Genomic DNA, 27,115 nt, shown 5'->3' on the forward strand with positions numbered 1-27,115 from the left:
AATGCATGAATACGTTTTCCCATGTCTTGTTTAGACAGAAACCCCTTAATTCTAGCAATGTTTTTCAGTTGATAATAGGCAGATTTAGTGATAAACTTTAGATGGCTGTTGAAGTTCGGGTCTGAGTCAATAATTACACCAAGATTTCTGGCTTGATTTGTAGCTGTCAATGACATTTTAAGCCTTTTTGAGTCCCATCCTGTCATCCTCTCATTTGAACATTTGACTGCTCTCGGCTCCCGTAGAGGGGCGGGGCAGTCACGTGATCATCGACTGGGGTCGTACAGTTCCTGGAAGAAACAAAACAAAACAAACATACGAGCAGCTGACGGGGGTTATCGCGTGACACTCGCTCCAAGGAGCTCAAATCGTATTTCTATAAAGTAAACTACTATATATGGAAGACACAGAGCCTCGGGAGGAAACAACTGGCAAGTAAACAAAGCGTATCGTTAGCCTAGCTGAGTGTTTTCACAGGGCTGTTTCGTTTCTAGGGAAATGTAACCTCTGGACACGCAGTGTTTATTTTAAGACAAGCATTGGCATCATTGGCATTGTTATCACGCTTTATCGAATTTTGTGAACGCTGAGGTGTAAAAGAGCGTTGTGTTCACTCAGTGAGTGTTTTTGTTTTGACAGCCAGCAGGTGTTTATCACAGGCTGGTGCTCTGGCTGCTCGGGTTTATCTACTAAACATACATGACGTTCATGTGTCGCTGTGATCTGAGCTGATATGACCAGGGACTTAAAATGGAGGCTGTGAGACCAAAGAAGAGCAAAGGAAAAACCAGCGAAAAATCTCAGGTGATTGCACAAAATACTTGCACTAATTTTATATTGAAGCCTGAATTATGGTTCCGCGTTACACCGACGCAGAGCCTACGGCGTTGGGAACGCGTTCCATACGCCGTAGGCTCTGCGTTGGTTTAACGCGGAACAATAAATCAGCCTTTACTCTTCTCGTCCGTTCACGGGTTATTGTTGTGTTGAGTGTTTTAATTTGATCTAATTTGTATGTTATATGTAGAAGTGTCACAATAACTATTTTTGCTTGGACAGTATATTTTTCTTGAAATCATTGTGATAATTAGTGCTACTGGGATTTATCTCACTGGCGTATTTTATGTTCAGCACTTTGGTCAATGCTTGATGTTTTTGAAGTGCTTTATAAATAAAGATGGCTTGGCTTGGTATAATGATATATCAGCTTATTTATGTAAATTGATTTCTAAACTTTTAAATCTTGAAACTTTAATCTATGTTAATTTTTAAAAAAGTTGTGAAAATCATTAAAATAGCCTCAATGAATAAAATGTACAAGAGTATGTCATGATATAATGTGTCTATATGTTATTTATATACAAGTATTACATGTTTTGAGATGCTGTTTAGAAAGGGAAAATATAATTGCATGTTTTTTTTGTTCATTTATGTGTTCAGTCGGTTAGGAAGCAGAAGCAGAAGCAGGTAGAGGAGAACAAAAGGATCATAGCTCCCTCGGCTGTCTGTGATGAGGCCCCCACCTCAGACTTCAGTGACATCTCCCTCAGTCTGCCTGTGCTTCCTGCTGAGGAGCACAAGGAAGAGCACAAGGGGGAGCACCAGGACTCTGTTTCAACCTCTGAGACCACAGCACCGCCACTGCAACCTCCTTCAGAGAAGCAACAGACCTCATCAATAGAAACTTTATGCACACCAGGGTTAACTAAGACTCTACAGTCAAGTCTGAATTTGTCAACAGTGACACCACAAGTTGCAGTTCACCCAAAAGAGGATGAGGATGGTGGGCTGGAACCTCAGGGGACTAAAGTCGTGGTTGAACCACAAACCACAGAGTTGGAAAAAGACATGCAGTTGTGGAATCAGCCGTTTATTACACCTCAGTTTGAGGTCCCAAGTGCCCCAGCATTGTACCCATCTCTCCCTACACTGGAGGAGGGTCTTGTTGTACAGTTCTGTGGCAAAACTGTGAAAAATGGTGCAAAAGAACCTGCTGTCTTAGCACTTCCTGAGCAGGAATCTTCTCCTCCGAGTTTGCAACCCCTGGAGTATGTAGCGGAGCTTTCAACGAGTAAACTGTACCCAGCATTACCTAAAACAGCTCCAGAGATGCAGGTAATGTCATGCAGTACGAGATAATGTTCAATGAGGCTGCTGTAAACCAGTGCTGACTAATGTATGATTATGAGTATTAAGATATTACTATATAATGTAAATATGCATAATCCACTAACAGCACTTATGATGTTTCATCATAGTAAAATAAATATTACATGTTCACCTCCGTAACAATTCATTCTGAGTATTTCCTTGTTATCTGTGACTATACTCGTAACTTATGTTGTTCCTCTCCAGGCGTTCACACTGGAACAGCTGAGTGTCTGGGAGCCAGGTGGAGGGTTACAATCATGGCTGGAAAGTGTCGAGGTCTGTGCTGCCCAGTTCTGTGCTCTGGTCCGGCAGGAGAACCATGAATTGACTGAACTGCTGCAGAACTACTGGCGCTGCCGGAGACAGCTGACCCAGTCCCACACACAGTTGCACACACAATCGTCTGAGTGCAAGAGCACACAGAACCGCCTCTGGACCTTCAGAGATGAACAGCTCACACTACAAGTGTGTTGTTTTTTTCACTATGTAGGATATAAAGTACCAAAAGCTTCTACTGGAATGATTTTTCTACTTATTTTTCCTGCAGGGTGTGTGTGCAGACCAGTCTAAGGTATGTGGATACCATCGTTTCCAGCAGGCAGAGTTAAGTGAGGCTGTTTTGGTTGAGCTACGGAAACTACTTGAAGCCTGCAGTGAGCTCCTCCATCAGAAGGTGGTGCTGCATGCGTACACTGCTCTGCTGTCGCGACTGCAAGTTGAATCATACTTGCATCGCCTATTAAAAGGTGAGACCTTTTTAAAAATGAAACTTGCTGGTTCCAAACACACTTCCACTCACTGTTTATAAAGTGTGTGCACTACTTCAGTTAGTCTTGTTTGCTTTTGTTTTCAGATTGTTCTGGCAACCAAACACAGCCTTCTTCTCTCCAACCTCTGAAAGAGGCAATCAGTGTCTTGTTTAGCTTTACACGTCGAGTCCTTGATGACACACAGTTCCAGACAGATGTCCACCTCTGGCTGGAGAGATTGGTACATACAAATAACTTTTGAAACTTTAAATTTGAACTACTATTTGTTGAGGTTGAGACTGCTCAGATTGTCCATGTATTGTTGGGCTTGTCTATACCAGGTTGCCGTCCTGATGCACATTGGAGGGTCAGAAGAGCACCTTTACCTGCTGTGCCATCTTTTATGCTGTCCGGCTGGGGTGGGGAAGTGGGCTGCACCTTTCCTTCAGGTACGTGAACCACATGCATCTTTCTTTTTTTAAATGATCATTTCAGTGACTGTACTCATTATTGACTAGAGTTTGCCTATTATTATCTCTGCTAGATTCAAGTTTGGGGGAACACCTCTGGAGTGCAACATTTTATGCAAGCACTATCCATTTTAATGTCACCTGCCAGGTAAAAATAGGACCCTCAGTAGCAGTTTTTATCTTCTGGCTAAATGGTACTATTGAGAAATGTAACATTTGATGTCCATGACAATCCTGCCCTTTTTTGGAAGCTGTAATAAGATTAACACCCCAACTTGTGACTCCTCTGTTTTGACCCAGACATCGTGCAGAGTTCCTGGGTCACATGAAGCCGTGTGAGAGCCAGAGCTCTTCAGCCTCAGGGCCAGAGTCTGGCAACTGGACCCTTGTTGATGAAGGTGGAGAGGAGGTAAGAAGAGAGAAGCATTGGCTGGATTTTGAGAGGGGAGGAACCAAAATGACATCTGTACTGACAGCTTTAACATGTTGTGACATTAAAGGTTTACATCTGTTTTTTTTTAATGGAAATAATTATTGTTTTCTCCACCTAGTTGTATGGAAGCACATCAATGTTATTGTCTTTGAAAGAATATCACATTTGTTTGCCTTCACCTACTTATGTGGCAGTTGAACCACTTGTCACTTTACAAAAAGTGGACGGATAATTGTAGAAATGTAAACTATGATTTAAAAAAACAAAATGTTACAATCTGTTTTATTAGTAAAACTACAGCTGCTGCCAGTGGTAATGTGTTTCCTGGGAAACATGTTCTTTTCAAAGGGTTAATCAGCATTTTCAAAGTCTCCTATGTTAATTTGTTTTAAGCATTCACACTTATTATTGACATGTTATATAAAAGGAAGTAGTCTCTTCGTTTCACGTCGACTTCAAAACAATTATCAGATAAATATCCCAAAGACATGCCGCAGACAAATGTAACGTCTATAGTCGATGAACTTTTAACTGCATTGCTCTACTGTCATCTGTGTTTAGGACGAGGACCCAGACAGCAGCTGGCTTCTGCTCTGTGAAGAGGATTTGATCTTGCTGCTGACCCAGTTCCCGTTCCAGCAGCTCTACTCACAGATGCTGGGGATGAGTAAGCAAGGTAAGAAAGTTTGTGTGTCCTGTGTTTGTATCCTCCATTACACGAGCTGACATACCGCTCTGTTTCTAGGTGTGTATGAGCCCAAAGTCTGCTCCAGTCAGAAGATGATGCGCATCTTTGCCTTTGCCTCTTCACTCATTGAAGTTCTTGCTCTCGGCCTGCAAACGTATAATAGAGCACGGTACAGACAGCTGGTCAAGCGGATAGGACACATCATAAGGTTAGTGCACAAGTGATGTAAGAAAAAATCTTAATCTCTGTGTTCTTGTAGCAACTAATAAAGTGAGAAATGTGATAATTTAAATGTTTATTTTCTCTTCTTTTCCTCAGGGTGACAGTGTGCTATGTCAGCGATCACTGGGCCCAGTATGTGAGTGTGGCTAATTTGGGTGGATCCACCTCTTATCTACACTCTCTGTCTCTTGAAAAACTCCAGCTGGAATATGACCATCTCTTCCTCAGAGCTGTTTTACATGTACTCAGAAACAAAAGGTGAGAAGTCTGTCTCAAGTTTTCATATAATTATGAAGCGCCTACTCTACAGAATCTTTGTTTATATGATCTGTTTCCCCCGTCTCACAGGTTGGGTATTTGGCTGTTTATGTCTGAGATGCCGTATGGGACTTTGTCTAGCTCTATGCTGTGGAAAGTCCTTCACGTTATGCAGTGTGCAGAAACAGCAGGACTAGAAACGCTCAGCACTGCAGGAGATACACAGTCCTGCATTCAAGCTCTCAGAGGTATCATCACACAGACTTGCAGTCTCTTTTTCTCTCATACAGAGTTTTTAATGCTTTTGGCACCTTTTGCTCTGTTGGGATTTTAAAACCAAGCGCATATGAGTTATCATGGCATTCCTCTCAGTGTGGAGTTGGCAGCATGGTTTTTATCACTCTGTTACAGACCCAAAGCAGCAGGAGAGATTTGAGCAGTGGCTGTGTGAGGTAAACAGCTCTGATGGCATCTCCCTCCTCACGGCACTAGCACACATGGCAACACCAACTCAGCACTCTGATCCTGCATTCATCACTACTATAACCCTGCTGATTTACCAGGTACGGGAAGGAGATTAAGAGAGAATGTCAAAAGAAGTTAACTCAAGAAAAAAAACATAGTATCGTTCAGGGATTATAGATAAGTTTGTTTATGCAGAGCAAACTTTATTCTTTAACATTCCTTTTTTTTGTATTTTTCCTCAGGTGTCCTATGTGAGTGTGTCGACCAGAGAAACTTATTCCAAGGTGGGGAGGGAGTTGCTGGCTGCCATTGCGATGGTCCATCCCTATGTTATGTCTGTACTCTTGGAGAGACTGAGAGAGACCATACAGTCTGTAGGAATGGTTGGTGCCTCTATTTAATTACTCTAAATGCTAGCTAAAGGATTTGTTAGAAGTCGGGTTCATGAGTTTTTGTTCTGTGTGTCTTAGGTGGCGTTGTATTTGTGTAAAGAGCTGCCTCTGAGTCTGTGGCAGCCACAGCCGGAGGAAATCTGTGTGATTGGGGCCTGGTTGCTCCAGCACCCCCTGTCGGCAGTGGAGAACCGGCTGGCCTGTGTCATCCTGGAGGGTCTCAATTGGGGTTACACACAGGTAAAAATAGATGCATAAATGTTTGGTCTTTTCACACTCTTGACATGATGGGTGTGACTTTGGAAATATTTACCCTGTTTTGTTTTGCAGGACGGCTCTTTAGCGATGTCATCATGCCTTCACAGAGAGGTGGCTCTGCTGGTAGCTGAAGCCTATCAGAAGTACCTCACAGACAAGCCCTATAGTGGCCTCCTGTCTGAGGGAATCAAACAGGTGAAGCATGATAACCTCGCTCACAGAATCTCACCTTCAACCACTTCTTTTGAACTTTTCTTTTATCCCCTTTAAAATTTAATTCAACCCGTGTCTCTCTTTCTTTCTCTTTTAAGGTATCTTACCTTGCCAGTGTCCTTCGTTTGGGTGTATCTCCTGAGGCATCCTTTAGTCAGTGGGCTTGGCAGCTGTTGCTAAGGCTGAAGCTCCATGGTAATGCCCAGAACCCTAAAGGAGCCTGGGAAGTGCCTGCTTTGGCATCCAGCCCCCCTGCAGACCTTACACATGCCCCTAGCATGCACTCTGTTCTCAGGGCTGTAAAAGCAGGCCTCTCAATTGGATGCTACCTGTCCATTGCCATGACAACAGTGGGACATAGGTTTGTTTTTCCCTCTTTCAAGTTAAATAACAGGTGTTTCTTTCACTTCAGGGTTTGAAGTAGGATTCTTATACATTAACTAATTTATTTTTCAGTCTGGAAAACCTTTGTACGGAAGGAGTTGAACTGTTTAAAAGTCTGATTCAGTCTCACCACCTGTTAGCTGCTGTACATCTGCTGGATAACATCCTACCACCCACCTACCACCTCAGTTTTTACCTGCTCAACAACTCTCAGTAAGCAAAACACGACCTTCATACAGCCTGTAGAAGCAGCTGTTATTATATCTCCTAAACTAATTTGTGTCACAACATCTGAGCAACTTTTGCTTAATTTCAGGTTTGTGAGCTGCATCCAGTTATTCTTGCAGAATGACAGCGTGTGTCCTCAAAGTGTCACACAGCAGGTCACACATCGAGTGGCACCACTCCTCACCGGAACTACCTACGGAGACAATGTCCGTCTGCTGAATAGTGTAATTCAGGTAAGTGATCAAAATGCGTTGCGTGACCTGCACATCTCAAGCTATCACAATTATTGTTTGTATTTTCAAAACAAAAAACTATTTGAAAAATGGTTTAAAAAAAAAAAAAAAAAAAAAAAAAACCTTTTTAAGCACGGCAGAGGAAATGTTGGGGACAGACTAAAATTTGGAAAAATGCCATGGGGTATCTGTTATATGAGTTATATTCTCTTCCAATCGAAAAAAGCAGGAGGACTGAAATTGTATCTAATTTAGGCACGTTCATGCATCATCTCCAAGACAGAACCACTACAGATATGTGTAATTTATCCCTCAGGGTCACATAGTGGAAAGCTCACGGCCTGGTCGTGTGGGCACTGCAGCAGTTCTGGAGTTTTGGGTGGGAATTCTGACTCAGCAGAACTTGTGGTACAGAGACAAAACAGTTCTGTTCATCATGGATCAGATCTGCTGTGCTGCCTTCACTCACCACCAGGAGGAATGCGTGCAAAAACTCCTGTACCAGCAGCATAAGGTATTTGCATTGTTCTTAGGGACCATTGTTTGTCCATCAGGTGTGAGATTGAATTTAGCTCTTTAAACTACCTTTTGTCAGCCTCTATCTAAACTGTTTTCATGCTGAATGCAGAATGCCTTGGGTTGCCACGGAGATCGGGGTGTGCTGTCCTCTCTGGTTGGCTGGATTGCTGGTCATGCCACACCTTCCTTTATAGAGGGCCAGTCCCTGAGTGCAGAGGTATGGGTCATTAAAGCATCAAGGATATGTTTAAGTGCCGTTAGATAGAATAGTATAATTCTCAGTTCTGAAGGGCTTGCGGTTCTGTGTTGTTTCTAGGTTTGGTTTGCCTGGCTGGTGCTCAATATGGAGGGCCTGATTGAGGAAGAATCTCAGCTAAGGCGCTGTGTTGAGAATGAACTTCTGTCAGAGCACATTTCCCCAGATCAAGCTTTAAAGGTAGATAAATAATTGTTAGGGATTATTTCACTGTGCATAATTTACATTAAATGCAGAATACTTCACATTTTCCGGCTGTTTGGACATAAAACGTATTTACTGACAATTAGAAATTTCACGGCGTAGCGGTAGAGTGGTGAGAATTTAGTAGAAGGTCTCCTTCTCCATCCATGACCATGGCTGTTTTTGTGTCTGAGCCAGAAGGCACAACAGAGGCTGAAGCTGCCAGTAGCACCATCTCTGCAGCGTCTGCAGGTGTATCGCTGGGCATGTCAGGCCATAGCCACACCACCTGATCACCCCCTCCTTCCCATCATCTGGCAGAAGTTCCTACAGCTCTACCTCAGGCAGCCTGGACCCGAGTATGGGTAAGATGCTCCCTCCTTTAATCACAGTCCCTGTCCAGAGAAACCAGATAAACACAAAAACATGCTTGTCCGTGTTGCTCAACAGGCTCGCTGCAGGAGGATGTATTGGCCGTAAGTTCTTCCAGTCGTCTTCTCAGACCACTTTACTCAGAGATCTGAGGCAGAGAATACAAGAGGTGTCGGACTTTCACCATGCTGCCAGCCAGGCGCTCAGGGTGCCCCCACCACACACTCCCTCATCAGACTCACAGGGTGAAGAAAGTCCTGATAATCCCCAACAACCTTACCTCACTTCTCCTCAGCTGCACACGGAATTAGTGAGGTAGGTCAATGATGCTGAATATTTGTGTTAAAGAATTGTTTTTCCTGTTGTTGGAAAGGTGATATTAGTACATTAACATGATCTAAGGATGACTTTGTTTTTGGGTTCTTGTTTTTTTGCCTACAGGTTGTTTGGCATGTTTGCTTTGTGGATGGATGATGAGACTCTGCAGAACCAGGAAGTGTACCTTCCTTCTCTCCCTCCAGAGTATGAAGCTCACAGACTGGCACAGGTCATGCAGCAGCAGCAGGTCAGTACTGCTTCATCAAAAGAGAGACAAGGGACACATTTGATCAGGTGCATGTTGTCCAGTAGTACCTAGAGCTTAAATGGCCCAGGTTTTTGTTTCTCATTGTTATGTTTTTGTTTTTTGCATTTCAATTGAGATCTAAGGTGCAGGTTAGATCAGCCAAATGAAGTCCACTGAAATGCGTAGCCCCTTCACAAAACTCATTTTCAGGGTGTCAGAGGTGATTTCAGATCTGTGTTGTTGACATTTTTATTTGTGCCTAAGGCCATAATCACTGTTAAGCAATGGTAGATTAACATTTCAGTGCTCGGATTTTATAGCTTTTGGAGCTTTGTTTCCTCATCCATCCTGGAGAAGCCCAACCAAACAAGGAGGAAGAAACAAAATAATCAAAACTCATATTTAGCAGTGAAATGTCTCCCCCAGATCTCTGATTAGCCCCTGGTACCAGCTGTCAGTTTAGTTTAGTTTATTAAGAATCCCCATTAGCTGCTACCGTAGTAACCAACTAGTCTTCCTGGGGTCCACAAAGAACAACAACAAAAAATATAAAACAGTCAATCACATCATCCACAATATATCATACATTTACAAATACAATTATAAAATATCTGATGTTAAAACACTTAAGACAAACATTTAATGATTTTCATGAACCTAAAATTCATTTTCACTAAACACAAAATGGAACCATTCGACAAACAGCCAGGTCAACATTATAATCTAAAATAAGATTTAAGTTTCTTTTTAAATACCTGTTTACTTTCTATACAACAGAGATAGTGAGGCAGATTATTCCACAGAGTTTTTGCTCTATAGATAAAAGATGGTGATAAGGCATTTGTTCTTGGGTGAGGCAGCTCCAGCTGACCTTTGCTGGACACTCTAGTGTCATGGTCATGCACAGTACTTCCAAAAACAATATGTTTGAATAAAAAGTCAGGTGTTTTACTGATTAAGACTGACTTAAACATTACAGCTGTGTTTAATGCTAACCTGTTTACTACTGTCAACCATGAGAGAGAATCATGCATGCGGTTAATATTTGATCGGGCAGGGCAACCCAATACCAGGCGTGCAGCCTTATTTTGGGCAATCTGCAGCTTTCTGAGCTCACCTTTAGCGGCAGATGCCCAGACCACAGAACAATACTCAAGGTGACATAAAACTAAACTCTGCACAATCCGACACAAGCGGGGTTGAGCAACAAAGGAAGCACATTTCCTAGAGATACCAACAGCTCTTCCCATCTTTAAGATGATTTGACTAATATGATTACTAAAAGAAAGTCTGGAATCCAACATAACACCAAGAAGTTTGACACTCTCCACTTGTTCAACAGTCACATTATTTAACTTTAAATCTAGCTTTGGGCTACAAGATGACTTATGTCTTGAACCTAATAAAATGCTTTTTGTTTTAGGAATATTGAGGACTAACTTATTACAAGAAATCAAATCATGTAGAACTTGCAGTTCCTTATTAAGGACATAATTTAATTCGCTGCATGAGGGCGCAGCATAATACAAGGTTGAATCATCTGCATAAAACACAACTTTTGCACTTTCAGTAGCCCAAGCTAGATCATTAATAAACACAGTGAACAGTAACGGTCCGAGGCAGCTGCCCTGAGGAACACCACACTCTAGATCCCTACCGTTCGATATGCCACCATTCAAATGCACCTGTTGTCATCGAGAAGACAAATAATTATGGATCCACATTAATGCCAGTGGTCCAAAACCATAACATTCAAGTTTCTTTACCAAGAGAGAGGGATCGAGCAAATCAAAGGCAGCAGTTAAATCTAACAACACAGCCCCCACCATCAAAGAATTGTCAATAGCTCTAAACCAGTCATCAGTCATTTTTATCAAAGCCTTTTATCAAAGTAGACGTGGAATGGCTAGTTCTATAGGCATGCTGAGACATAGTTATCAAATTATTCGTAAAGAAATAATCATGAATGTGCATATATACAACCTTTTCCATGATTTTGCTCAGAACAGGAATAATGCTAATCGGTCTGGAGTTGCTCTCATTAAAAACACATTTTTTATCTTTGGGTATAGGGACAATTTTAGCTGTCTTCCACAACATAGGAGTTTTGCATACACATAAACATCTATTAATGATATAAGTCACTGGAGATGCAATAAAACTGGCAGTGATCCTTAACAATTTACTATCCAGATTATCTACACCGACAAGTTTACTGTCAGGGCGAGCACAGAGAAGCCTTTCTACCTCTTTGACTTCAACCTGATGAAATTCAAAAGTGCATACTTTGTCATTCATTATAATGTTAGTCAGTGTGGAGGGGCCCAGTAAAGGATCAATTTAAAAAAAGGTTGTTTTTTTTAGAATTAATGTTTCCTGTTGTCAAAATGCAGCTGTATTACATAGTCTTTAACTCTATGTTCTCATGTTCATCTACAGGTTCTGTGGCTGGAGTATGTGGACCAGGAGCGTGTTCAGTATGATAAGAGAGAGGTCTTATCTCTGTGGGAGAAGGCGCAGAGTGAGCCAACTTTCCTGCAGACCCAGAACCAGGGCTTCACTGACCGCACCAGTCTCAGCAGTGGTACTAAACCATGACTATTACTCTACATCAGTATAGATGCATGTAGTAATTAATCACAAATGTGTATATAGATTAAATAGATCATATAACTGTGGAAAGAGTTTGTTTACTGTTTGTGTTAGGTTTTTGTTTTGGAGCAAAAGCTAAATTATCTGCTGCACACCACTTATACAGCTGACATTGTGCTGTGTCAGTACAGGAAAAGCTCATGTGATGCAAAGTGTCCTTGTAAGCCATGACAATGAGTCAGCATGCACAAGAGCTATCTCTGCTTTTACAGTCTTGGAGGGGGAAACCTCTACGCTAGACCTAAATGTTTGAAATAAAAAGGAATGTCTATCTTTATTTAGTTGATAATATTTATCATGAGCCATGTGTGTGGGGGGAAAAAACACAGTCTCAGAAGAGACTTGTTTAATGTTGTGTTATGTTCTTCTCTATATTCAGCAAGGGAGCGTATCCTGTCCAACCTGGAGAAACATCCAGTTCCCCGTCCGCCTCCGGAGCTACAGCAGCTGAAAGCTCCAGTGCCAGTTGTTCCGGTCACCTGTCTCACTGACCCCAAGGCTGCTGCTGAGCTGTTACAGAAGGACCTCTGCATTTTACAAGACCAAGCCAGGTATATTAAGTTCATATAACTTCCACGTTAACAATCATAATCTCAGCAGTTTGCTCACCACATCCCACATGCCTACCTTTACAATCTTTATACTTGGTGTTAGGATTGCAGTTGCATGGGAAGCCCAGCAGGTGGCAATGGAGCAGGAACTGCTGGAGAATCTTCCTTTACTTTTCAAGAACCAGCCTGAGCAAGTCAGTATGGCTCTGGAGTGTAAAGGAAAGGGAGGACAGCCATGCCAGGGACCAGCAAACATCTCTGTCACAGTACGGCGGTTCACACTGCGCTCAAAGCATGTTTTATGCTCCCATTTGGCCATGGTTTATGAGTTAATGTGTATGTGTTTGTAACTGTGTAGTGTGAGCGTGTCCAGAGGCAGGAGGCAGTACACAATCAGATTACATCGCTGAGCAGGGACATCAAGAAGCTTCGAACCGATGCTATGGCTCCCCCACCTCAAAGCCTGGCCCAGGCTGCTGTCCACACTGAGAACTTTATCACGTTAGTAAACATATTGTTCTACCTCAAGAAAAAACTATGATGATGTATAAAAGATATATTGCATACTGTGGAAAAAAGAACAAGAATGACCTTTCATTGCAGCAGGGTTGACGCATTAAGTGTGTGTGGTGAATTTTTCTGTTCTCAGGGCTCTCGTGAATCAGTACAAAGCGCAAAAGTCTCTGGTGGTGCAGCAAGTTGGTGTGACAGTCTTTTACGAGGTGGTCTCTTTTGTGTGTGAGGACACACTGCGACATCCCCCGACACGGCAGTATCTCTCATCGTGTGTGGAGATACTAGGACAGGTGCGCAGCACGCACGCAAACACGGGCACACAGAGTATGATGAAATATGAGTGTGGATACAACCAGCCTTTGTTAAAAAAACCTTGAATTAGATAACAACAGAAAGAGGGACAGATTTACTATCCAGTGCAACTTAGCATTTGGTTTCAAATCATAAACATTGCTGATGGAAGTTTCCCTTTCACCATGTGGCCCTACAACTGTCCTGTACCTTTCTATTAGCACAGATGCAGCCTTGAATACGCACACATGTGGTTCATTTGGATCTGGTTCGATGCAAGCAACACAAACACATCTCAGGTTCCTACAAATCATGTATTAAAATATTTAACATACACCCAGACTAGTTTGTTGATTAGACTGTTCAACTACTGTCAACTTCATTGAGACATTTCTTTTATTGTTTTGGGTCAGACAGTACACATAAGTAAGGAATCATTACCCTAACATGTAGCCAAACTCATTCTATTGTCCACATCTGGAATTCCTGTAAACATCTGCTATTCTGGAACATTAGCCATTTCTTAAATCCAAATGCACCAAGTTTGGACTTGTTTGGACTTTATCCTTTGACCCAAAGTGACCAGCTGGAGACTTTGAATTGGAACATTACGTCAGCTGCAATCGATGTTTCAGAAGTACACAAGAACACAAGTATAGACAAGTATACATATTGAGAAAATGGCACATGTGATCAGAAACCTGCTTGTGTGCCACAGTGGCGGGCACATACAGGGCTGCTAGTAAAGTTACTATGGATGTGGTTACTTACCACATTCATAGTAAACACAGACAGTCATTGTTTGCCACTGTCTGATGCACAGTTTCTGTTTCAGTTTCTGCCTCGTCAATTAGCAGAGCCTGCAGTTGTATAGATAACATAACATGTTATTCCAAGTATGTTTATCCAAGTGTGTGGTCGGACATGGTCGGACGTTAATTTAGAATCAGCCCACCACAGGGAAATTAAGATTTTATTATTATTAAACCTTTCAGGCAAACAATTTAAGAACAGGTTCTTATTTATAAATGTGGCCTGAGGCCAAAGAGAAAAAATAAAAGATGGCAATCTACACATCTTGTAGTTAGGAATTAGAGCACTTTTGTAACTGGATGGAAAGAAACGTTTCAGAAAAGTTGCGGAGAGGCAGTAACAATGGAGCCACGTAACGGTGTCTTCTAATTTTTCTATTCTGGAACCTGGTTTCAAAAATGAGGCCTCATGTAAACTCCCTTCATTCATAACAGTTTCCTGTAAATTGAAATGCATTCTCCTCATTTTTGTGTGTGCAGGTTTTTATCCAAGGAAATGCAGAAGAGTGTGGTCGTGTCCTAAAAACCATCCTGGAGCATAGACGTCTCTGTCCGCTCATTTCCCCTTTCTTCACGCCCAGTGCAGCACCCAATCAGCTTGTCTTCCTCTACCAAGAAGTGGTGACGTCCCTCCACCTTGATAGTGCTGATGTCGTCTTCATGCTACTCACTAAGGTGAGTTCACATCAAATTAAGTGAAGAAACAGCATCACTTCATACACAGTAACCTCTGGTACATTCTGCTTTGTAGTTTGACTTGTCCCAGTGGCTGACTGAAGCCAATCCTGTGTTTGCGGAGAGAACTCGCCTGCTGGAGTTGATCCACGGAGCTCTCTGTGTCTGTGGCCAAGACCCCGAGTCTGAACTTCTCACACCTTTTCACCTCTTCACTAAACACTGGACCTGGGTTGTACGGCACCATTTCCCAGACCATTACAGCGATTGCCTACGTCTGCTCATGACCAGTAAGTTGGTTTGTTATGGGGTTTTTTTTTTTTTTTGTTATCTAAAAAATATATTGTGCATTGTATCACTATCTGATATATTTCCCAAGATCTTAAGATCGTTTTATAATGACATTTTTCAACCAACAGCACCTATGGGAGTAATACTTTTCAGTCGGTTTATAAAACCTTAAACAAAGTACTGTTTAAGAATTACCAGACCATTTCTTTATTGAGTTTTGTGAACCATATATCTGCTAGTGTGACTTTGCTCTTAATAACAAAGCATAAACTAAAAGATAGAGTTTCTGCTTCCCCCTTCAGGGACAGTGAATTCAGCAGAATTTGATGTTGGAGTTGAGTGGATGAGGCTGGATTATTCACACTTATGAAAGAATGCTTCCTACTCATCTTTTCACCAGCATAAGATTAAACTCATTAATAAAAGAGATTAAAGTAAGTTAAATCATTCCCTGGGGCAAAAGAGTCGGACCTGAATTAAAGTAATGAATTAAGTTAAGACAGCTCAAAAGTGGACCCCAGATCCATCCAGTCATTAAAGATCCATTATATTCAGTTTAGATGTTTGCAATTTCTTCTGTAAAATCACTTTTTACTCATCAGGTTCATCCAACCAGTTGCTGAGTCCAGAGTGCTGGAAAGTGACCCTGCGAGTGCTTGGGTGCTTACCTCCATCCCGCAGCACCAAAAACAAAGCTGAACAGTCCGCCAGATCCCCCATCAGCCTCTCTCCTCAGCAGGTAATTAATTCTGGTGCTGAGTAAAACAGCTAACATGAATATGTTAAGATGCTTGCCCTTTAATCCAGTCTTGCTGTGATATTTTATGGCTTGCTGACAGGTGGATGAGACGGTCGATTGGTTGAGTGACTACTTCTTGCGAAGTCGTCTCACTAAGCCAGACCTCCGCAGCTTTGGCCTCTACTCTGCCTGGGCTCCCTACATCAATTATGTTGTTTCCTTCTGGGAACATTTGACTGGTTGCCTCATTAACGTCCAGCTCAGTAACTGTGCCAGAGAGCCGGTGGGCAGCAGTAAAATATTGAAAGGTAACTACATATTATCAGATTGCTACTTGTAATTAGTGGTAAAGTTTAAACTCTGGTGTAGATCATTCATCCTGTGTCATTATGAAAGCGAAATGTGTTTTTCCCTTGTCTCAGCTCTGCAGGATCTACACAGTAAGCTTGTGAAGTTATTTAAGCCGTGGATCTTTCCTCTGGACACTGGTGATGCTGGGTAAGTTTGGCCTGATCGCAGCTCTGATATGCCTTCATTTTAAGAAGTGAGCAGAGACTCCAAAGAGGGCAGTGCATTTGAAGGAAACATTAGAGAGTCAAATGGCTCAAGCTGTCTTTTCTTTGATATTGGCATCTTCTCACTAGATGGAAAACAGGCTTCTTTTTGTTTTTATTTATTTCCAAATACATTAATTGATTCACTCTCCACAGGACACTGCTGTATTATAAACAAATACACCACTCATCAGAATTTAAAAAAAAAACATTAATACAGCGTGAAGTAAATAAAAAATGACAAAAGACAAGGAAATGTGAATATCTGTGTCTCGCTGTCTCAGTAACAGCAAGTGTTACCCCTGGCTGGAGACAGATGCAAGTGCTGCAGGATTTCTGGTTGGCCTTTATGCTCAACTGGTTGACACGCTTCATCAAAAATTCAGAGGTAGGTTTTTGCTTCTCTGCTTAATCGTACTGACAATATAAATCCATGAACAACCTCTTTACACCTGTTTTTTCACGTGATTATGTCACAGATCGTCTCTTACCTGGTCAGAGAGGTGCTCTAATGCTGTGTATGATGCAGTACTGCGAGAGCTGCACCTCACCCCGCACACCTGAGTATCTGCTATACCTGTATCACACACACCTGCGCAGCCTGCCCTGGAGACACCTGCACCCCGACACTCAGCTGATGGAGCAGCTCTTCAGTGTGAGATACTCTGCCCTCTCACTCCTGACCCATGACCCTTGCTGATCTGAGCATACATGGATTACTGAAATAACATGCACAATTCTTAAATTCATAGTCACAAAAACTTTATTTTAAAGACTAATAATCACGTTTACTCATCAGTGAATGATTAGGCATACCCCCAAAAATGACAGAGGTATTAGTAGGAATGGGAGAAAAAAAAGAGCATCTGCCTGTTTCAGTGTTCATGCAGAAATATTGCATCTTATTTATTTCAGTTTTGTAAGTTATGCATCATTTATGCAACCGCCTTCTACAGGACTCATTAAATGCACATCAAAGACATGATAAGCCGGAGAGGAGAGACAGGAGAGGAAAGACGGGGGAGGAGAGGAGAGACGAGAAGAGATTTTCACTTACAGTGGGGAAAGATTGGTGTAAACCAAGTGAAAGGCTTTTATCGAGCAAAGTAACATAAATCTCCCACCCTTCACCCTGGCACACAGTCCAACACCGCTTTATACCGGCGTACAGGATTTGTTTGCCATTTTGCCTCCACATCCTCATTTGATTCCATCACCTTTCCTCCACATCTTTGCTCAGAGGAGACGTGACTGTGAATAGGGAGGATAAACAGGATAAGCATGAGGACCTTCAAGGATAAAGACCCTGTAATTATCAAGCATTAACTTTAGCCATACATCTTACATTAAATAACAGATAAACATAATGTTATTAACATTTTGAAAACAATTCATTAACGGCCAAGAGGTGTTTAGTGTTGAGATGTTTTTTTTTACTTAATGTTTTATTCATTTTGCACCTTTGTTTGCTAACAGGTGGAGAGAGGAAGTCCCAAAAGCTGTTTCCTCTTCATGGGGCAACTCTTATGTGAAGTCAACTGGGTCAGTGTCTTAAGTCACTGCTTACAAACATCTCCCGGCTCTGCCGCATATCCAGCCCTTCCACACATGGATACGCAGAAGGAGACGCACACCATGCTGGTCTATCTGCTGTACATGCTCGTTTTTCTGGCAAAGGAGGAGCAACTCCTGAGTCAACAGGTGTGGTCAAACTGCTTTTGAACTAAGATCAGACCAAAATGTCTCACAACCTTATTCATTCATTTATTGTTGTTTTTGTTTGTTTGTTTGTTTTTCCAGGACTCTCCTCTGCTCAGTCTGCTGGTCCAGTCCACCTCTCTGCCCTGGCACCAGCTCGACCTGTCCTCATACCAGGGCATTCTGGGATATGTTGGCACCCACTACCCTCCCTCTCTTGTTCTGAGTGCCGACTCTGCTCTCCAGTTGCTGCTGAAATCACTCCGTAGCGCCGCAGGGCTTCACCCCTGTTCCCCTGAAGCTCCACACCAGGTGTGACGGTGCAGTCCTCTTTGTTTTCTCATTTGAAGACTCTGATTTGTTGATGCACTGTAAAACATATGGCCACAGTTACTGTGCATCTTGTACCTTATTAATGATGCATGTTAATGGTAATTATCAGTGTGGTAGTAAAGCATAAACCACAGTTTCAATTAACTATATTTGAAAACTTAACCATTTCTATAAGCTGGTAAAGGCATGAAAAACAATCCCTTAGTTCCATGCTATAGTTATTTTGTGTCTCATTCTAAACAATGAGTTTATGTGCCGAAAATAGTCTTCTTGCTGGAGAACAAGGATAACTCGTGAATCCCTCGTTTCTGCATTTCTGATGACCCGGTCATGCACGTCTTTTTTCTTTGGAAGTGGGAGGCTTGGAACATCCTCTCTAATATTGATTCAAACAATTCAGCATTCTAGACCAGAGCAGTATCGCTTAACCAACAAAAATAACATCAATTCTTATATCTCATATTTGTTTTCGATGTAGAGTAGTTCTGGAAAATGTCATACTCCAAGTTATACTGTGTACTTTAAGATCTGTGTTGACTCTTTGAATCTTGCTGTTAAACATATTTCATGTGCTCCTAGTTACTGTTAAGATGTGTTGTGCAATTTTCAGAGATGAATGCATTTGTTTGGTAAAACTGATGTATTTTACTTCACATTTACCTTTTCACTAAAGTTTGCCAGTTGTTTCTTCATTAGATAAATCTGTTCTTGAAAAGAAAAGTCATATTGCTCAGTTTTGATGAATAAATAATAGAATGCTTAAAGAGCTACTCAACCTTTGACACTACCTGAAACGTACTTGTTCACACTTAGTTTTAGACATAGACACAGTCTCTTTTATCATAATTTCACATCACACCGTATCTATTCATCAAGATGGATGTTTTCATGAATCTTCTCTATTTCTCTGCGGACCTTGACACTTCTTCTTCTATCAGGAGGAGACTCTCAAAGCTGGAGCTTATGTGCGCTGGTGTGTGCAGTCAGTGGTGACACTGGAACAGGGAGGTGGCATCAACCTGAGCAGTGTGGAGGCTCAGCTGGAGACCCTTCTAGAGAGCATAGTCACATTCAACCCACCAGGTAAATTATCTTCATAAAGACTTTCTTATCTACATCATCAGTGATATTTGTTTTTTCAGCACCTGAGCTGTAGCATTTCTTCTGTTTCCCTGGGTTACCATGGTAGGAGCTAAAGTGGTGGCCTTAGAACTAGAAGTGTCCCTTGAACAAAATTGCTTGATGTGTGCTGCATGCTATTTATAAAGAGGACATTTATGTAACACATTGTGCTGTATTTGTGAATGAGAAGCACTCTGTGAAGCGTTAGACAGGATTCAAAGATGCCATATAAGTATTCACCATTTACCGTTTCCTCTGCAGAGGTGGGTTTGGAGCAGAGGCACATGGCATTCTGTAGTCTCTTCAGTGACGTGTTGGCTTTGCTCAATGGAGTGGGCGTCTCCACTGGGGAGGCACTTGCTGCTTATGTCATCACCTGGCTGGACAGGAAGGGAAGAGGCTTTCCAATCCTGCCCCTTCTCACCGCCTGCTCCCGTTGTCTAGCATCTGTGCGGCACATGACACGAATCATGGAGGCATGCATCAAAGCATACTTCAGCCATGGTAAGAAACAGCCTTTTCTATCCTTATTGTTTAATTCAGCACTATATATAAACTTGTAGTCACTGTACTGTTTTTTCCTTCTGCTTTGCCAAGAATACCTTTTTTCCCCCAAACATACCGGTACATTAGTCCTTGAAGCATATGCCTGAGGTGTAAGGTGTCATTATGATTAAGGTGCACTCTCCTTGTCTGTGTTCATTTCAGCTGAGGAGGAATCTGTGGGTTGGGGTCCTGTGCTGGCATCGCTGCAGGTCCCTGAGCTCACAGTGGACGACTTCCTCTCTGAGAGCCAATCGGGGGGCAGCTTCCTCACGCTCTATGCCTTCATCTTGCAGCGCCTCAACACTGAATACACAGCAGCCAATGAAAAGAGGACCCTGGCCCTCATAAACACATGGACGACCCAGGTCTTCCCCAGGTTCGGGCCTCATTCCTCAAGATACCTTACGTGCTTTGTGAGCCTCAAACATTATACGGGTTAATACTAAGGGGGTTTCTTTTTGTTGTTTTGCGTCCAGTGGACCAGGTGACGAAGCCAAGCTTTTCCTTTGGTGGCACAAAGCACTGAACATATCTGTGGAGCAGCTGCAGCCACAGGTATGCCTAACTGAGGTGTCAGGAGTTGTCATGGGTCTCATGAGGTTGCAAACCAGGCTTGTCCAGCTGGGAGAAGAGAGACAGAACTCCGGTCTGCTAGGAGCTATAGGCCTCGGCAAGAGGTCTCCTGTTTCTAATAGGTAAGCTCTCATTCAGTTTGTTAGCAAATAAGAAACAGATCTGTTGATTTAGAAGAGAGTGTAAAATGGTGAATTGCTACTGATTATAAACCAGCTTTTTATACATCTACCTCTAGGTTCAGGGTGGTGGTACGCAGTCTGGCAGCATTCCTGTCTGTCCAAGTGCCGTCAGAGACTGAGATAAGACTCCAACCCACCACGGAACTGCAGCTCTCTGCAAAAGCACAACAAGTATGTTCAGAAAGACTTTTATTTTGTTGTCTGAAATTACTTCTTATAATAACTTTGATTTCCTTATTTCTTCTGTGGATGCAGACTGTGGGGATATTGGAGGCCATGCCCAGCAATAAGCAGTATGCTGAGCTAGAGGACTCTGTGAATAAGGCTGTCCAGTTCATTCGCTACCCAGGACACTGTCTCAAAGATGGACCCCGACTGCTGGCACTGCTCGTCAACCTGCTATACCCGGACCTCAGATACCTACACATCATTCGTTAACTTGGATTCAACCTGGCCAAGGGTGTTACACTCCTTTTGGGAAATACAGTGACAGCCCAGATGTGCCCTGAACCGGCAAAATCTTGACTGGAGCACAAAGTTTTTAATTAGTGACGTTGTAAAGAATAGCCTTTGGTTCTTTTATCAAAAAGGGCTGAGCATGACAAGAACAGACATTGTGAAAAAGGCTTTTTGTATGACGATGGCTCATCAACCAATTTGAAATCTAAGAAATTTTACAGGTTCATTTTGGACAATTTTAGCACTTTAATCTCTTTTTTTAATGTTTTTGCCTGGTTGCTTTTTAAATAATCTGCCTGTTAGGTGTTCTCATGAAAGGATGTTGCATATATTTATTGAAGCATAAATCAGAACTGGTTGCAGATTTCCTGCATATATAATCTGGCATCAAAAGGTGAAAGTTCATCTGATTATCTGTTGGAAATTGAAGGATAGGTGTATTATGTATAAAAATGTTGTAGTACCTTCTTAAAATGACTACATTGCTCATTGCCTGATACAATTGTTTCTGATGAAGTTCGAATCACAAACGCCTCAGTCCTTGGTACTGTTCTCACACCAGTGAAAACAGGGTACGAAGTGATCATGTTGAGAAACTGAATATTTGCCACTATTATTCATGTTTGAAGTGCTCTCATTGTTTTTGCCAAAGAGATGTTATTTTCATCTGCTTAATTTCCTTAAACCCTCTGAACCCTGTGCTCTGGTTGCTTCATCTGACTCTGTTGTGTACAGACCGCAGTCTGGAAAAAAATATCATACTCTGATGCATCAAGTACCACTTGTAATGTTCAACACAATGTGGCTTCCTTATAAAGTAGTGTGTGCCCTGTTATTCACAATCACATGGCTAATGCTGCAGGTATTTCTCAGAGAGAGAGAGGGATGTAATGCTGTTGGAGCTTTTGTATACCTATACAGTCATAAGAATACATTTAGATTTTTCAAATTGGACCAATTATACATTCAGGACAGTATTCACATTTAATTACTCTCAACATTTCACCACTTCTGTTGCTCTGTGCCACCCCAACAGCAGTCCAACTGCAGCCTGAAGCTTGCAACCGTTGTTACGTGGGGACTGTTAATGTTAAAAACCTTCTTTTTTTTTTTTTTTAATGAGTCACTGATCTGGAATGGGTCGGTAGGTTTGCTGCAGAAAGGGAGCTACAAAGCCAAGCTCTGTACAATGGAGATAAAATAAGTTAATAAAGAATTTGAGTGAGTGTCTCGCTGCTTGTATGTCTGCCTTTAATGCCATGATGTGGATATGTTTACATATTAGTCTGAGACTAAAATGTTATTTTACAGGTGAATGCTTCAAATTATAAGAAGGATAATTTAGTCTTGTTGTCTAAGAAGCCTGTGCTTATGAGCGTTATTGTGAAGTTCACATTATTTCATTTCATTTTATTCTTTATTTCATTCAAAAAAACAAAACTATTCAATACAAACACAAATACAAATGTTCCTAACTTGTGAATTAAAAGGGAGCAGAAAGAAGAAGAATCTTATCTGATCTGCCCCTTTCACAAATAACATAAATTAAAAATAATAATAAAAAAACTAAGTGAATAAAAACAACTAAAATAAAATTACCACCGCCTAGGGGTATGTCAATCAAACTCAACATTTTTCGTTATATTTCCTTAACATACAGGCTTTAATTGTTCTTTTGAATGTAATGTTTGATTTGGATTCTTTGTTTTCTTTGTTCAGATTGTTCCATAAATTGATTCCTTTCACATTATATTGTCTATAGTCAATACGTCCCCTGCTTGGGGCAGCTGTCCTGAGGAGAGTGGCTTGGTGTCAAAACCAAGCCACGTGTTTTTGTGTACATACATACATACTGTACGTCCAGCATCCTCATTTTGATGCCAACACATCTGCAAAGAAGAAACTTCTCTTCAGGCAACTGTGGTCTCTATGGTTACAAGATGGGTGGAAAGGATGAAATAATCAGAGGCAGCAAAAGGGTTGAGGGGAGAGGAGGTGGGAGATGCTTACAGAAGTTCATTGGAGTCTGCTTCCCTCCCAAAAACAGCCTCTGTATGTTTTATGAACCCTTTGTCTGGTGCTTGTCTGCATTTAGTAAATCCCCCCTCAGCCATCAATTGAGGTGTTCAAGTACATTGCAGTAATCTGTATCCGTGTGGACAGTGTGTTCTTAGATATTAGCTTCAAAGGATGTTGCATTCCACGTGAGGACACAAAAAACACAGGGATACATAATTGCATGCATGCATACTCTAGGCACGTGCTCAGAAGACCTATCACTGAGGCAGTTATCATGGCAGACACATCACTGTCTGGCAGATTCCGCTGTCACCATGGAAACCCAGCATCAGTTCAGGAATAGTTGTTCCCTGACTGTTTCAGTGTACACTCAACAAAAGAGCAGCATGTGGAAGATCTTGCATCAGTCATTACAGGCAATTAGAATAAAGAAATTACACTCACAAGACTGCAAAGATGTGATAATACTTTCTTAGAGTTGATTAGTTATGTAAGAAATCCTGCTTGTAATGAGTAATAAACTTGATTGTATAACCTGTGCGTAGACTTGGCCGAAAATGGATTTCAGATTTAAATCTGATTGGGATATTTCCCTTATTCAATTTGGTATTTTTTAGTGTCTGCTGCAGTCTCAGCCCGGGGCCCCTGGATGAATGAAAGTCTGCTGCTAACCAGCTGCTTAGTGTGACAGCTGCTCCGGCCACAGGTCCTTCCCTGCTGCCAAAACACAAACACTGAAGCTGAACACACAGGAATGTCTTTAACATTCTTCTGCTCAGCTACAGCTATATACCACAGAGACTTTTCTCCCTGCTCGTATTGTTTTGAATGTTACTCTTGTGTGAGAGTGACTGTGCGGTATATTTGCATGTGTCAGACAGACTCCTCCAATGAGACACCTACTTTCCTCACACCTCCTCACCAGTTGGGTGACTCAAACTTCACCAAGTCTTTATTTGTCCCTCACTCTTGATCTGACAGTGAGCAGGCAGGGGAGGAGCGTTTCATCTCGCTGAGTGCACCTTCCTGTGCACTTAACGGTAAAAGTCATCAATGACTCAGACGTTGGCAGGTGGTGTAATGATTTAATATTTTTCTTAAAAGCTGGAGAAGGGTGCTTGTTGACCTGCTCTGGGCTGAGAGTTTTGAAGTAAGGAATATTTAGTCCTCGGGTTGTACAGTGTTTTTAGTTTGTTGCAAAGACCACAAACTAAAGCAAAGGAAAACTTCCAGTGAATGAAAAGTTTGTTCAAGATGCTTGTGTTGGTCCATTTCCAGATTATAGGATTAATTCAATTCAAATCAAATCACTTATAACTAGTGGCCTAAAAGTTTGGGGGATTCTGCCAGGAATATGAGTCTATGTTCTTAAATGTAATCAGAGTTAGTGGCAGAGGAAGACTAGCTTGGCAGGAATCAAAGATCTCAGACGTCCAGGAGACTAGTAATCCATTCTTGTGCATCAGCTGCTTTGGACTATTTTAACTAGTGGTAAATACATATTCGAAACATTTATTTTCAAAAAACTACAGCTATTCCTAACACATCTCATTTTGTAAGTTCTTTGTATGTTTTGAGAACAAATCCTGATTCTAGTAAGTTACAATGTAGAAACATTTAATAAACATTTTTTTCATCTGAGATGCAATGGTGTGAAGTTAGAAAGAGGCATAAAAATAAGAAATCTAACTACATGGCATGTACTTATGCAGAGAAAATGTACTGACATCACATCCTGTTTTCAACTCAATAACAAGGAAGGAAATCATCAGGGTCTAAAGGTGTATCCTTTTTTATTGAATGTTAAAATCCACTATATTTTTAAGATTTCCCTATTTTAAAGGAGCTTGAGGAAGGATTGAGGCAGGATTTATGAAAAAAATTCGTATACGTTTTAAGTTTTCTAGTAATAATGTCAGATGAAGCGTTCCAAACCAAAATTAATGATCCCTCTAGCGTATCTCTCCGTTGCCTTGAACAGGCTGTGTGCTGCAAAATGTGCTGCAGTGCTGGGGCCGAGTTTCCCGCGCTGTCCTGCGGATGTGACGTCAAATGGCACTGCATGCGCGTTCTCCCCGTTCTCCCGTGCCGGCTTCGCTGTTGGCTGCAGTACCCCCGACGGCCGGAAATGAACATGATTTTTAAATGTCTGTTGACATATTGTAGGTCATTTTATGATTCGTTTTATTATTGCTCTTACATACAGCTCCTTTAAATGTACCATACATTTATTGAATATATCCTAAAATCAATTCTGTTTTTTAAGTTGACAATTTCTTGAGATATTAATATAATTTATGTGATGCCATTTGTTCAAAATACTTCAAGGATACACATTAGCGCTCCATTTTTTTAAGCATGTCTTCACAGCTCTGTTGAAAGCGGCGGATTTAAGTGTTGCAACTTTACACTACCCACAAGTGAAGCTTTATTTGAAGATGGGTGAAGATCAATGTGGGTACTCTGTATATTTTCAGTCTGATCTGGATCTGTGATGTCACAACGTGAGGTCTATAGCTTTGGACTGAGGTCGGGGTAAAGGGCACGGGAGGGAAGATGAGGAGCAGGGTGAGTTTAGAAACACTTAGGGGGGTGGGTATTTAGTTATTTGTTCTGGGTATTAGATACAGCATGTCATTTCATATTTTGCCTTTACCAAGATAGCTGATGAGCAGGCAGGTGTAGGAGTGAGGAGTTATAGCATGACTCAGAGGTGTTTATAAAGACTTAATCTAAGCACGACTGGACGATCACGCACATCCAAAATCATATGCACGATTTTTTTTTCTTTTAAAGTTAAAACAAAATAGCCACTCATTCAGTTTCTTATGTGAGTTTGTGAGCAGCTCTTGAACAGAGAGCCTTGTCTGGCTGCTGGCCGGGTGCAGGGGCTTGGCATTGGGCTTGGTCTAGTCTGGGTCTGGGTCTAGTCTAGGTCTAGTCTGGGTCTGGGTCTAGTCTGGGTCTAGCTCTGCTCCTGCAAGCAAAAACCCAATAACTGAAATGAAATGAAATGAAAAAAAATGTCTGGGTCACCACCAAGCATGAACACTTACAGTAGGTCACGACCAAAGGGTCAGGGCTGAAGCCTCGGCTTGTGAATGTCCACCCCCCTTCTTACATTTCAAAATGTTCTTCTGTCTGACATGTTTGAGACATTTTCCTTATATGAAATAAACACAAATGAATAATAGCTAACAACAACAAAGAGCATATGCACATACATGCATACCTATCTGCTTATGACGTACCTACACATATATCCATACATGTACATATGTATATACAAGCACATTACGCATCCACATACATATGTACACTACACATGCTTACACTTACATACATGCATGTACACACATATGTTAAAAAAAGGATTACTTAAGTGTTTATCAAAATAATACTCAATGTACCCATCCTTTTGTTTCTTTTCTTTATGACATCATTCCATTACCCGGGAACAAGTCTGTACTTATCCATCATCATGTCTTTATACTTTTTTTTTTAAATTCAACACATTTTTGCTATATTTAAATTCTTTTGGTAATGCATTCCATAACCTCACGGCACTGACAGAAATGCACCTACTTTTCACAACTGCATTCCAGATCGGTTGTTTCCAGTTGAATTGGCCTCTGAGGGCATAACCCCCCCCCCCTCTCTCTCTCTGAACATGGTTTGTATGTTGGGAGGAAGTAGATTTTTTCTGGCTTTAAACATAAGCAAAGCTGTTTTCTGATCTACCAGGTCCATGAATTTGAGTGCTTTTGACTTGATGAATAATAAATTGGTGTGATCATAAAAACCAACATTATTCACGATTCGTATTGCTCTTTTCTGTATTGTGCAAACTGTCTGTAGTGTGGTCTTGCAAGCGTCACCCCGGATTTCAACACAGTAAGTCAAGTAAGGTAGAATAAGTGTGCAGTATAGAGTATTCATAGATCTAAGGTTGAAAAAATGTCTGACTTTGCTCAATACTCCGATACTTCTGGAAATTCTTAATCTTACTTGGCTTATGTGGTTTCCAACTGAATTTATGGTCTATTATTATCCCCAAAGAGGT

At 41.5% G+C, this 27,115-nt stretch overlaps 1 protein-coding gene across 1 annotated transcript; it reads left to right on the forward strand.

The window, feature by feature from the left end:
• The first annotated feature begins 270 nt into the window (after positions 1-270).
• On the forward strand, positions 271-22,263 carry epg5 (ectopic P-granules autophagy protein 5 homolog (C. elegans)). The gene is made up of 45 exons (XM_061729069.1): positions 271-804; positions 1,441-2,115; positions 2,356-2,616; positions 2,699-2,897; positions 3,005-3,141; positions 3,242-3,349; positions 3,445-3,518; positions 3,671-3,779; positions 4,365-4,479; positions 4,549-4,699; positions 4,810-4,971; positions 5,062-5,219; positions 5,383-5,534; positions 5,679-5,819; positions 5,907-6,068; positions 6,159-6,281; positions 6,398-6,660; positions 6,756-6,896; positions 7,000-7,144; positions 7,461-7,658; positions 7,773-7,880; positions 7,980-8,099; positions 8,301-8,467; positions 8,553-8,789; positions 8,916-9,039; positions 11,479-11,623; positions 12,071-12,242; positions 12,346-12,508; positions 12,601-12,743; positions 12,892-13,048; positions 14,342-14,536; positions 14,613-14,826; positions 15,430-15,566; positions 15,667-15,874; positions 15,989-16,064; positions 16,405-16,508; positions 16,600-16,775; positions 17,597-17,821; positions 17,921-18,130; positions 19,090-19,234; positions 19,535-19,777; positions 19,982-20,195; positions 20,296-20,514; positions 20,631-20,745; positions 20,830-22,263. The coding sequence occupies exons 1-45, from the start codon at positions 751-753 to the stop codon at positions 21,010-21,012; spliced, it is 7,728 nt and encodes a 2,575-aa protein (XP_061585053.1). The 5' UTR covers positions 271-750; the 3' UTR covers positions 21,013-22,263.
• Positions 22,264-27,115: the final 4,852 nt, after the last annotated feature.

This window comes from Cololabis saira, chromosome 9, assembly GCF_033807715.1.
Source record: "Cololabis saira isolate AMF1-May2022 chromosome 9, fColSai1.1, whole genome shotgun sequence".
Taxonomy (NCBI): domain Eukaryota; kingdom Metazoa; phylum Chordata; class Actinopteri; order Beloniformes; family Belonidae; genus Cololabis; species Cololabis saira.

Coding starts and splice junctions, on each gene's coding strand:
- epg5 (XM_061729069.1), top strand. CDS start 751: ATGGAGGCTGTGAGACCAAAGAAGAGCAAAGGAAAAACCAGCGAAAAA. Junction 12,744..12,891: donor CACACTGAGAACTTTATCAC/GTTAGTAAACAT, acceptor TTCTGTTCTCAG/GGCTCTCGTGAATCAGTACA. Junction 14,827..15,429: donor CCTACGTCTGCTCATGACCA/GTAAGTTGGTTT, acceptor TTTACTCATCAG/GTTCATCCAACCAGTTGCTG.